The 12,411-nt window shown below is 47.0% G+C and overlaps 1 protein-coding gene across 1 annotated transcript; it reads left to right on the top strand.

Annotated features, from left to right (window-relative positions):
• The first annotated feature begins 5,271 nt into the window (after nucleotides 1-5,271).
• SOST (sclerostin) lies at nucleotides 5,272-12,071 on the top strand. Its single transcript, XM_033170930.1, has 2 exons — nucleotides 5,272-5,681; nucleotides 11,003-12,071. The coding sequence occupies exons 1-2, from the start codon at nucleotides 5,453-5,455 to the stop codon at nucleotides 11,422-11,424; spliced, it is 651 nt and encodes a 216-aa protein (XP_033026821.1). The 5' UTR covers nucleotides 5,272-5,452; the 3' UTR covers nucleotides 11,425-12,071.
• The last annotated feature ends 340 nt before the right edge of the window (nucleotides 12,072-12,411 follow it).

Below are 12,411 nucleotides of genomic sequence, written 5' to 3'. Positions count from 1 at the left end.
CCAGATGTGGTTTTAGGTCTAATGCAGGGGATTCTGTTTCTGAGCACAATTCAAAGTGTTGCTGCTGACCTAAAGCCCTGAACGGCCTCAGCCCAGTATACCTGAAGGAGCATCTCCACCCCCATCGTCCAGCCCGGACACTGAGGTCCAGCTCCGAGGGCCTTCTGGCGGTTCCCTCCCTGCGAGAAGCAAAGTTACAGGGAACCAGGCAGAGGGCCTTCTTGGTAGTGGCTCCCTTCCTGTGGAACACCCTCCTATCAGATGTCAAAGAAACAAACAACTATCTGACTTTTAGAAGACACCTGAAGGCAGCCCTGTTTAGGGAAGTTTTTAAGGTTTGATGTTTTATCTTGTTTTTAATATTCTGTTGGAAGCTGCCCAGAGTGGTTGGGGAAACCCAGCCAGATGGGCGGGGTATAAATTTATTATTATTATTATTATTATTATTATTATTATTATTATTATTATTATTATTATTTTATTAGTAGTATTATTATTAATGCAGGAGTGGACGCGGGTGGCGCTGTGGTCTAAGCCACAGAGTTGCCCTAGGGCTTGCCAATCAGAAGGTCGGCGGTTCGAATCCCCGTGAAGGGGTGAGCTCCTGTTGCTCGGTCCCAGCTCCTGCCAACCTAGCAGTTCGAAAGCACATCAAAGTGCAAGTAGATAAATAGGTACAGCTCCGGCGGGAAGGTGAACAGTGTTTCTGTGTGCTACTCTGGTTCGCCAGAAGCGGCTTAGTCATGTTGGGCACATGACCCGGAAGCTGTATGCCGGCTCCCTCAGCCAATAAAGCGAGATGAGCGCCGCAACCCCAGAGTCGTCCGCGACTCAACATAACGGTCAGGGGTCCCTTTACCTTTACCTTTAAATGCAGGAGCAGTTGAGATGTTTGCAAACATTCCAAGATGTCTCAATTGGCCGCTAAGCCAATGCCTAGGGAGAGCTCTGGTCCACATGCTGAAGCCAGTGCTCTCACAATCTGTAGCTGTGAGGGTTTCGAAGATGACAGTCTGTGCTTACCTGGGTTTTTTTATTTCATTGCATTGCATTTGGAGGGTAAAGCCGCTGTCTCTCTCTCTTTTTTAAAAGTTTTTGTTTATGCTGTTCAAGTTTATACATTTCATTAGTTTTACAAACATTTCAAAGTTTGACTTCCTTTCCCCTCCTTCTGTGGGTCTTTAAATGTATTTTTAAAAATATCTTCTACATATCCTAATTCATTTGATTTGCTCGTTTAATTATCCACTTTAAATATATGCTCGTATGAAACTGCAGGTTATTACAATAACCCTGCCAATGTTTTTATCTGTTTACAATTTGTCTGTAAATATTCAACAAACCATTTCCATTCTTTTATGTAAAAAGTTTGTTATCTTGATTTCTTATTCTTCCGGTAAGTTTCGCCATTTCTGCATGTTCTGTAAGTTTTTGTATCCATTCTTCCTTTGCTGTTTCATTTCACTTTGGGGCAAGTAGCATTCTTGCTGCTGTAGTAGCATACGTAAATAAATATCCATACAATTTAGGTAGGTAGCTCTGTCCCTATAATTCCCAAAAGAAAAGCTTCAGGTTTAAAAAAAATTTAAAAAAAAAATTAACTCTTTCTCTGCACATTTAAGAGTTTTGTGCTGTAACCAGACACATCATGAATCTTTCACAGCAAGTGCACTAGATTATCCAAAGCAGGTTTCAATTTTGCAAATGGACAATGAAATCAAGTTGGTTGTTGAAACTCTAGATGAGCTCCATGGGTGGAGTATGAGCCTCTTAGAAGCATAGAATTATAGAGTGGGAAGGGACCCTGAGGATCATCTAATCCAACCCCCTGCAATGCAGGAATCGAACCCGCAACTTTGGCGTTATCAGCACCACACTCTAACCAACTGAGCTACCCAGGCTCTTAATCTCAGGGTCATGGGTTCAAGCCCCATGTTGGGTTAAATATTCTTGCATTGAAGCGGGTATGACTAGATGACCCTTGTGGTCCCTCCCAACCAGTGCAGGATTTATGTATAAGCTAAACAAGCTATAGCTTAGGGCCCCACTCTCTTGGGGCTCCGAAAAAGATTTAAAGGGGAAAAAACTGGATGTACATTTCCAAAATATAGGATAAAAAACTAATAAAATAAAACCTACATACAGCAACAGTGTTTTGTGTTGGGTAGGCTCCTATTTGTTATGTGCAAATGGCTTTAGATACCTATTAGGTCCATAAAATACCATATAGCATATATTCAACACAAAAAACAGCGACAACTTGTTGTTGACAAAGGACAGCTGGACATATAAAGGGCCCCGTTACCTTCAGTAGCTTAGGGCCTCATCAAACCTAAATCCGGCCCTTATTCTATTATTCTTTGAGGATGAATTTTTTTTGGCTTATGCTCCTTTTCCTCCTGTTAGCAGTAAAAACAATAATTATAAAAATGTAGTACAGTATGTTCTTGAGTGTCGGTAAGCCTTACAACCAACCTATAAGGTAGGCTAATGTTGCCCCCCGTATTACAGATGGGATGGTTATAACTTTAGAGATTAGTGGCTTGCCTGAAGCTACCCAACGGCGGAGGTGAGAACAGGCTGGGTAGGAGGAGGTAGCTGGAACATAACTGCCTGTCCATAGCTGGGATTGTTGTTTCCTTTCACTAACAACATAGCCTTTCTGTGGGGCCTTCCGATGAAGCGTTCAGTGTGTCTGAAAAAGCTTTCACATTCCTTTGCTTGATCCTGATGATTCGCATGCAGCGCAGACGGGAAAAAAAGCTTCACCTAAACTGTGGGGAAAGAGAATATAGATATTCCCGCATGGTCACGGAGAACATCTGACTCTGTCCTGAACTGTCAGTCGTGTAGCTCTCAAAGTATGAAAGAAGCATCAGGACGAAACAGAGCCAATTCACATGTAAAGCATGGATAGTTTAACCCCCCCCCCCGGCCAATTATCTCCCAAAACTTCATTTCAGAAAGTCTCTCTCCCCCTCCTCCTCCTCCCAACCCCATTCCAGAGTCCAGATCTGGATTAGCCTTCCACCCACAGCCTTTGAAAGAAAAAAAGGGCAAGCCACAAAATTAACATAACATTTAGTTTGGCCCATTGTTCACCGCTTGGGGGGTCCTCCTCCCCAAAAAGGCTCGGCATCCCTTAAAGAGGCAGAAGGTTTTACGAGGCTGATCTGAAATTCTGGACTTAGATTCGACCCCCCCCCCCAATTATCCTGATCAAATCCTTCTCCGCTCTCGCATTTGTGGCAGACATTCACCAGTTGTCTAATTTCTTCCGGTGACAATATCATTTAAAGATCTCCCTCATGTATGAATCTACTCACCGGACTGAGCATGGGTGCCATTTTGCAAGCTCCATGCTTACTGAGAAACAGCGGGGGGGGGGGGCGGTGAGGGAAATACATCAAACCCCGCAAAGCTCGTAACCTTTTCTAAGAAACCAGAGGCTTTTCTTTTTTGTGATATTGGGATTAGAGATCTCTAAAAAATATAAAAACATTTACGTGTGCGACCGTAGCAGCTCGCATATTTGCTCTCCAAAATGGGAAGAAAACAACGTCCTGACCAAATAGCAGCAGCAGTAATAATAATAATAATAATAATAATAATAATAATAATAATACCCCGCCCACCTGGCTGGGTTTCCCCAGCCACGCTTTCAACAGAGCATTAAAAACAGAATAAAACTTCAAACATTAAAAACTTCCCTAAACAGGGCTGCCTTCAGGTGTCTTCTAAAAGTCAGATAGTTGTTTATTTCCTTGACATCTGATGGGAGGGCGTTCCACAGGGCGGCTGCCACTACCAATAAGGCCCTCTGCCTGCTTCCCTGCAACCTCACTTCTCGCTGTGAGGGAACTGCCAGAAGGCCCTCGGAGCTGGACCTCGGTGTCTGGGCTGAACGATGGGGGTGGAGACGCTCCTTCAGGTATACAAGACCGAGGCCATTTAGGGCTTTATAGGTCAGCACCAACACTTTGAATTGTGCTCGGAAACGTACTGGGAGCCATTGTAGAGTGGAAAGCAAAAACTATTGGAATATGCAGAAATGGCGAAACTCGCCGGAGGAATAAGAAATCAAGACGATTAAAAATTCTTTTAATTAAGAGTGGATTCCCAGAAGCACGTCCAGTTGGTCATTGTGAGAAATAGGAGGCTGGAAACAGGAGCTGGACCATGGGTCTGGCCCAGCAGAACTCCTCTTTGGAGAACGGGGCCATTGCTCAGCGGTAGAACATCTGCTTCCCTGGTGGCTCTCAGTAGGGTTGGGAAAGAGTCCTTTTCTGAAACCCTGGAGAACTGCTGCCGATCAGTGCAGACAGCACTGAGCCAGATAGATCAAAGCTCTGACTCAATATGGGCAGCACTCGAACCCATCACTTCAAATTACAAGAAAGTCGATTCTGACTAAACACGGGGAAGAACTTTCTGACAGTAATTGCAGAGCAGAACAGAGAAGTGGTGGGCTCTCCTTCCTTGGAGGGTTTTTAAAGCGGAGGTTGGTTGGGTGGCCATCTGTCATGGATGCTTTAGCTGAGATTCTTGCATTGCAGGGGGTTGGACTAGATGACCCTCGGGGCTCCCTTCCAACTCTGCAGTTCTACGATTCTATGAATATAAGGCCGCTTCCAGTATTCTTACTGTTGTTTTATATTCTTAACCCCTTGGGAATTTCTCTCCTCTGACACCAGGTGGAATTTCTGCTAAAAATCATCATCGATCAGGACCCTCGGGTCAGAAGGAGACTTTTGTTAAATAGGAGAATTGCCTGTCAGATTGGGTTGGATTGTCTCTAGAGAGCTATGTCGAGCACATGGTATCGTAGGTGTACCAATTTTCCAGTCTCGGTTTGTGTGCAGTTTTCCTAACACGGTTTCCCCACCCCTTCATACTTCTCAGTTCTAGGATTATGATCGGGACACTCTGAAATCTAAGCTCTGAACCGTTCAGAAAACTCGCTGAAGTCCAGGCAGCCAAAAAATAATTTTATTTTATTTTATTTTATTTCACTTTTTTTTTTTTGTCCAAGTGGCGGGAGAAATGTCTGGCAGATCTATACAGACCACGCCAACCCACTCATGGTCCTTGCCTTGCCAGTTTTTCTTTCCTTGAAAGAAGCAAGCAAGAAAAGCTTGGGTGAGTGAGGATAAATAGAGTTTGTAGATGCTCCAACCGCAGCTCCGCACAAATCCCTCTCTCTCTCTCTCTCTCTCTCTCTCTCTCTCTCTCTCTCTCTCCACAGACAAATTGGCATGAATGAATCTTCAAACACCCCACTCAACACCCCTACACACCCCTGGCCCCTCCCACTCCCCAGCCATTGGTTGGCCGGTTTCTAAGAAGGAATTTAAAAAGGAGGCCTTGGTTTTGCATCGCTTAGGCTCCAAGAGGACAAGAAGACCGAAAGGCATCCCTCCCACAGCCTTCCCCACTGCTGCCTGGTCTGAACATGCAGACGTCTCAGGCTCTGTGCTCTTTCTGCATCTTCTTCCAAGTCTTCCTCCCTTCTGGGCGAGGCTGGCAAGTGCTTAAAAACGATGCCACGGAGATCGTGCCCGACTTCCCGGAGAATACCGAGCCGCCGGCCGAGCAACCGTACATCCAGAGTGACAACGACACCATGAACAACCGGGCGCAACAAGGAGAGAGGCACCTGCAAGTTGCCCTGGGCAGGACAGGTAAGGAAAACAATAAATATATATACAGAGAGAAAGCAACCTCTTCTAGTTCTCAGGTTTGTGGGCATCCCTAGCTGGCTGTTGTAGCAGAGCAAGCAGGTACCGTTTGCTGCAGGTTAGCGCACACGTTTGATGTTGTTCCATGGATAAGGGGAAACCTGTGGTCACACAGATGTGGTTGGACTCCAACTCCCATCAATCCTAGTGGTCCCGGATGATAGCAGTTGGAGTCCATCAAGATCTGGAAGCCGACAGGTGCCATCACCCCTGGTTTTCGTTTTTATAGAATCATCAGTTGGAAGGGACCCCCCCCCAAGGGTTATCTAATTCCACCCCCTTACAATGCAGGAATCTTCTGCCCAATGTGGGGCTCGAACCCACGACCCTGAGATCAAGAGTCTTGTGCTCTTACCAGCTGAGCTATGTGGGAGCTTCGCCTCGCAGGAGCTCTCCAGGGTCTCTAGGTGAAGGCAGAGGTATCTCCCATTAGCTGAAGGAACAGCAGAAGTTGCCCTCTACAGAGTCAGACCGTTGGCTCATTTAGCTAAGCACTGTTCGCATGGACCAGTAGCAGCTGTCCAGGGATGCTCGGAATTGCACTTAGGAGGAAAGCAATTACTCTGCTTCTAAGCAATGGACCTTTCCCCTGCAACCTGAGATCCTTTCCCTGGAGGAAGGAGCTGGGAACCAAACCTGGAGGGCTTGGCATTCAGAGTATGTGCTTTCTCCCCTGAGCTATGGTCCCACCCCACCACAAGTGCTAAAGATTTAGTGACTTGGCTCCTGAAATGACTTTTTAGGAATTACATTAATTTACGCTACAAAAGGCAGCATTGCGCAGTCTTCGCAGGTGGTCTCCCACCCAGGCACTGGTCAGATACAGATCCGTACAGAATCATAGAAGAGTTGGAAGGTATACCATGAGGAACATCTAGTCCAATCCCCTGCAATGCAAGAATCTCTCGCCCAAAGTGGGTCTTGAACCCAGGACCCTGAGATTAAGAGTCTCATGCTCTACCAACTGAGCTATCTGCTTGCCTTCATGAAGGCTGCAGCACAACCTGCCTTCAGACCATTCCTTGGGACTAGGATAGCCCCACGTGGTCTTCCAGGACTATATCCTGACTTGCCTTGTTTCAGGAAGGTCCCTGCAACACAATGTGCCTTCAAGACCACACCTTCTGCCTCTTGTAATCTGCCTTGCTTGTTACATACAGCCAAGAACTGTCCCCTAGCAATGGAGCTCTGTGTAACACGAAAGCTTTCACACTTCACGGGCCAATAATTTTTTTTACAGCCATTTGATCCCCCTGTAGCCATTTTCATCCGTGAGACTTAAAAGTGGCTTTCGTTTTGACCAGATTTTGTTAAAACACAAATCCTATTCGGCCAGAATGTTTGTTGACATTGCAAACATGTCTCCTCTGCTTCCTGTCCTGCACGACCAATGATTAGATCGTAACAGGAACACTTGCCAAAGGACATGTGTGGAAATGCTCTTAAGAAGGTAGCAATTTGTCCTGGAATATGACCCGCGAACACTGAGTATTGAGGGATGATATCTTCAACTAGGGCTCTATTTACAGGTTTTGCAATGAGACAGTATGGTGTTCTGACCTCTAGGAGTGGATGAGAAATTGGATTCAATTTGCATTTAAAGGTGAACCTGCTTAATTCACATCCTCTAAAAAACAAGATGCGAAACATAGGAAGTTTTTAAAATTTGCACCGCTCTGAATTTTGCGGGGTTGCTCTTCAGCTAAGTAATGTGTACAAAGGGCACATACTAGGGTAAATGTCCATTTTTGTAAGTGCAAAAAATGATAATTTTTTAAAAGATAAATGTGCATAGAAAGTCATATGTTGGTGAAAATAAGACACGAAAATGCATTATATTAGGGGAAACTTTTTGCAAAAGAAAAAGAAACACATTTGGGAAATATTTGCACTAAAATGCTGGTGGATTTTCATGAGGAAAAAAAAATGCAAACCGATGTGGAGATCCGGAGATTGGAAAAACCAAAAACAGCCTATTTCCCAATCCTTACGAACTACATTGTGGTGCTCTTTGCAATGTCCCGTGCCAAACTAGAAGGCTGCTCCCCATAAACTTGCTAGAAATGGCAGGCTGGGAGGGAAGGACTGACTGACAGACAGAGCTACTTCACCTGAAAAACAGATCTGTGCATGAGTAACAGATGAGTGCATGAGATCTGTGCTGTGCCACGATAGGGTGAGAGAAGGGGGGTCTTACTCATAAAGTAATTCCGACTCCAACAGTTTGCAGATGGGGAAAACAAATCTACTGTTTGTTTCCCCTTTATTTTGGTCCCATTGTAAAATATGAGAGGGAGAGCTGGTGGAAACGAAGCCTTTGGGGACCCCTAGATGTAACTCATTCCGTTTTGAGGTTGCCAGCGTTTGAAAGTTCCCCTTTTCTCCACGACCTGGACTGAAGCACCCAGAAATGTACCTGGAAATGGAGACTGGATTTGGAATAGCTGAGCCCGTAGAGCGTGAGACTCTTAATCTCAGGGTGGTGGGATCGAGCCCCTTCTAAAAACGCCGGTGTGTGTGTGTGTGTGTGGGAAATCCTTACTTCCATATAATTGCAAAAAATCCTACTGCACAGGGTTGTATCCAAGTAAGAGCAAACCCGTTGCAATTAATGAACCAAAGTGAGCCGTGTCCTTTAATGGGATTACTCTGAGTAGGACCAGTATTGGTGGCAACCCACAGGATCCTGTCCTCACCTCAATCACCAGAGGACAAGGGTTAGAATCATAGAGTTGGAGGATCAAGGTCTGAGCTGTCTTGTACCCTAGAACAGAACCATATACTTGGTTAGGCTTTCCACGACAAGCTTGTAGCTACATGGAGGTCCAGGAGCCTCGTTCTCTTTTTCACTTGTGTGTGCAGAGGAGGGGGGTCCCTGTCAGGACTGCAGCTGGGGAGGGTAGGCTCAAACATCCCCTCCCTACGCCCTGTGGTCCTGATGAAAATCATGCCCCCCTCCCCACAATGCCAAGTTCTAAATTTAAAAAATAAACAAAAGCAGGTGCCGTTGCTATTCTTGCAACGAAAGTGACTTCTCGCTTGGCCCGGAGCATGCGGCTGTATTTCGAGGCCCTCTGACAATGTGTGTCTGTGGGATCTTGTCACCAACAACCGCATGAGAAGTTGGCACCCTCGCGGGCTCCTTCCCATGGTCTGTCTCGGATTATCAGCCCACTTCCTGCTTCTGTCGCAAGGGGGGAAGCTCATACTTTGCTTAGGAAACAGTCACCTTCCTGAAATTAGGCTGAGCAAGCAATTCTAGAATGTCCTTCCTCTGGGTCATAACCATACCTGTTCCTCTCTGTTATCAGAACAGCTCCCCTTTTAGAAACTAATCCTTTGTGTAGCCTATCTGCATGTCACTCCTCCTTGCTGATTTTTGTTGTTGTTAAAGGGGTTGGTGGGGGTTGCTTGGATCTTTCGCAGCCCCAACGGCTTCACATTCTCCCTGAATGATCCCCTTCCCTTTTTTTGTGAGTTACACCGAAGTTTTTGCTGAGTCCAATTTCTGGATAGGCATTGTGCTGTCCTATTACTCAGAGGCCTGCAAAAATGCAAGCCAGAGATTGCGTCCTAAGACCCCACAGTTTCCAAATTAGCTGGGAGCCAGTCTAAGGGAGAAAAATCTATGGGGCCCTCTTGACAAAGAGACTCTAATAATGCAAGAGGAGCCCCACTGGATCTGGCCAAAGATTACTCTAGTCCAGCATCCTGTTCTCACAGGGGCCAGCCAAATGATTATAGGAAGCCGACAAGCAGGTCCTGGGTGTGACAACACTCTCCCCAGTAACTAGTTTTCAGAAACACACCACCTCTGATGCTGGAGAATCATACCTACTAGTAGCCATTTATAGCCTTATCCTCCAGGAATTTGTCTAAACATTTACAGCCATCCAAGTTTCACTCCGCGGGTGGCGCTGTGGGTTAAACCACAGAGCCTAGGGCTTGCCGATCAGAAGGTCGGCGGTTCGAATCCCCATGACAGAGTGAGCTCCCGTTGTTCGGCCCCAGCTCCTGCCAACCTAGCAGTTCAAAAGCACGAACTGCAAGTAGATAAATAGGTACCACTCTGGCGGGAAGGTAAACGGTGTTTCCATGCGCTCTTCCGGTTCGCCAGAAGCGGCTTAGTCATGCTGTTCACATGACCAGAGTCGTCCGCGACTGGACCTAATGATCAGGGATCCCTTTACCTTTAAGTTTCACTACGATGTTTTGTTCTGCCCTGGAGAACAGGGGTTCATATTCTACAAGCAAGGAATAGGAATTCACACCCCCTCACTCACAGTCACCAAGGTCTCTGTGACTCCCCTGTGATCTCCTGATCAAGAAGTGGCCAGCTTCAATTCCTGCCAGCTAAGAAGTGGGAGCAGACAGACACCCAGCAAAACTATTCCGCTACTAAAGTTCCCTGTTGACATCTGGTCATTGTTGGAGCAACACCTGCTCCCCCCAGGAGCTCTCCAAGGTCCTGTAAATCTGCCTAAGGCCTAGTTCTGCCATAGCAGGTGAGGAGGTGGCAAACCTGTTTCTGGGTGGTGCCACTTCAGCATGCAGGTGGGTTTAATAAAATGTATATATTGCTAATTGCAAGAGGGGGGGACTCCAAGTGGTTTACAGTTAGTCTGTAGCGGGTTCCAGGCAATCTCTCACTACTCCTCCCACTCCACATATTTTTAATGTATTAAGGCTTTTTTAATGAAAGAACATTCAGCCGTGTGAGTGCCCTCCATTGGTCTCAAGTGGGACATCCCAGTGGTACAGCTGTTGTTTTTCTGAATTTGGAACAGACAAACTGATGCCCTGTCAGGTGAGCTCAACGATTGGCCAGAACTTTAGTGGTGCGTAGAAAACTCTACTTGACTCCTGCCAAATAGGAATTAGATCCAAAAGTCAATAGAATCCATTGAAGACTTTGACGGCTGGTTTTGTGCTCATTCAGAGCATCTAGTGCCATGTGGGTAGGTGTGGAATATTTTCAAGATCGAAGCCTGCATTTCCTTTCGGGGAAGTGGTGGATGCTGCCTGCATACTGGTGGTATATGGGACAAAATCCAAAAGTGTGCAGGCCCAAAGATCCTAGTAGTTGGTGGGGCTACTAAGGGGAAACAATAGGCTTGATAACCCTCCTCCCAAGGTGAGGGGAAGTGACCTAGCTGAGCCTGACAGGGCAGCTAACTCTATGGTATTAACCCCTTCATGCAGTAACTCGACTTAAGCATGCTGGATATTCCACAAAAAACAACCCATCCTTTTCTCTCTCTTAGAACCACTCGAGTTCAGTTGCCGGGAAACATATTCGACCCGCTACATCACCGACGGTCTGTGCCGCAGCGTCAAGCCGCTCAGGGAGCTGGTCTGTTCCGGCCAGTGCCTGCCCTCCCACCTCCTCCCCAACTCCATTGGCAAGGGGAAATGGTGGCGGCAGAACGCTTTGGATTACCGCTGCATCCCGGCGCACAGTCGCTCCCAGCGCATCCAGCTGGCCTGCCCCGACGAGGAGCTGCGGACTATCAAGATCAGAGCCGTCACCGCTTGCAAATGCAAGCGCTACACCCGCTACCACAACCGCTCCCAGCTCAAGGACTTCAGCAAAGAGGCCGCCCGGCCCCAGAAGAACAAAAAGCCACGTCTCTCCAGGGCCAGGGGCAGTAAGGCCAACCAGCCGGAGCTGGAGAACTCCTACTAAGCGGAGGGGCCGTTGGCGAGGCCCAGCCCAGATTTTTGTTTTCTGCATGGCCCACCCTCCCTTTTCGTTGTTGTTGATGGCGACTGGATAAACATGGAATGGAGCGAGCGGGGGATGGTGTCGAGGGGTCTCCATGGCCGCCGCCCCAGTTGGAGGTTCAGAGCTCATGCAGCCCAAAAGCTATCCGACTCTCCTCTAGGTGGTCGGACGAGAGAGGTGAAGGGTGGGGTGGGGTGGGGAATGGACAGAGCGAAACTGAGCTGGAGGAAGCCTGAGAGATGAGTCGCTCAGAGGGTCTGCAAGGGGTGGTGTGACTCGAAAGGCCAAAGTGGGTGAGCAGGGCCCACTTGCTCCACTGCCTCCCTCAGGATTTCCTTGCCCTGACTCTGTTTGACAAAGGACTGGCGCCTCTCTGCAAAAGCAAACATCGATTTAGAACCAGGTGACATCTCTCCAGGTGCGTGCTCACCTGCACGCCTTCTCTGCTATCCTTGCTTTTTTACATGTCGCACATTTATGCGTCGCTCCTTGTTGTGCCGCAGCATTGCCTGAACTATGTGCTAAGCTCTTTGTCAGCAGGGCATATTTGCTTCCTGTCCTGCGATCTGTTGGGTTGCCCTTCGATTCACCAGGAGAAATCGGGGAGCTTAAAAAAATGAAATCACGCCTTATTGTACAGTGGCAAATGCACACACGTCTTTGCAGACAGCAAACTTTGCAAGGACAAGTTGGACCAGGAAACCCGAAAGAACGGGGGGGGGGGGGATTTTTAAACCATGCCATATTGTACAGAGCCTGACTTGTCTATAAATATAGGGTGCTCAAAGGCTAGATGGGGCTTGCTATTTTAGGGTCAAAAAGTATATACCGTGCAGTAGCCTTTTACTAGTATTCTGGGAGTCCTTTTTTATTTTAAAGGGAAAGGCAAAATAAGTTTCTAGTCCTCAAAGTGGCAGAAAAAAATATTTCTTCTGGGGCTGCGGGCGA

The sequence above is a fragment of the Lacerta agilis genome, chromosome 14 (assembly GCF_009819535.1).
Source record: "Lacerta agilis isolate rLacAgi1 chromosome 14, rLacAgi1.pri, whole genome shotgun sequence".
Taxonomy (NCBI): Eukaryota; Metazoa; Chordata; class Lepidosauria; order Squamata; family Lacertidae; genus Lacerta; species Lacerta agilis.
The sequence above is the reverse complement of the archived record's forward strand: the minus strand, read 5'-3'. Positions and strand labels throughout refer to the sequence as shown.

Excerpts from the sequence above, each read along its gene's own strand:
- SOST (XM_033170930.1), top strand. The coding sequence starts at position 5,453 with ATGCAGACGTCTCAGGCTCTGTGCTCTTTCTGCATCTTCTTCCAAGTC. Across the intron at positions 5,682-11,002 it reads AGTTGCCCTGGGCAGGACAG|AACCACTCGAGTTCAGTTGC; the intron begins GTAAGGAAAACA and ends TCTCTCTCTTAG.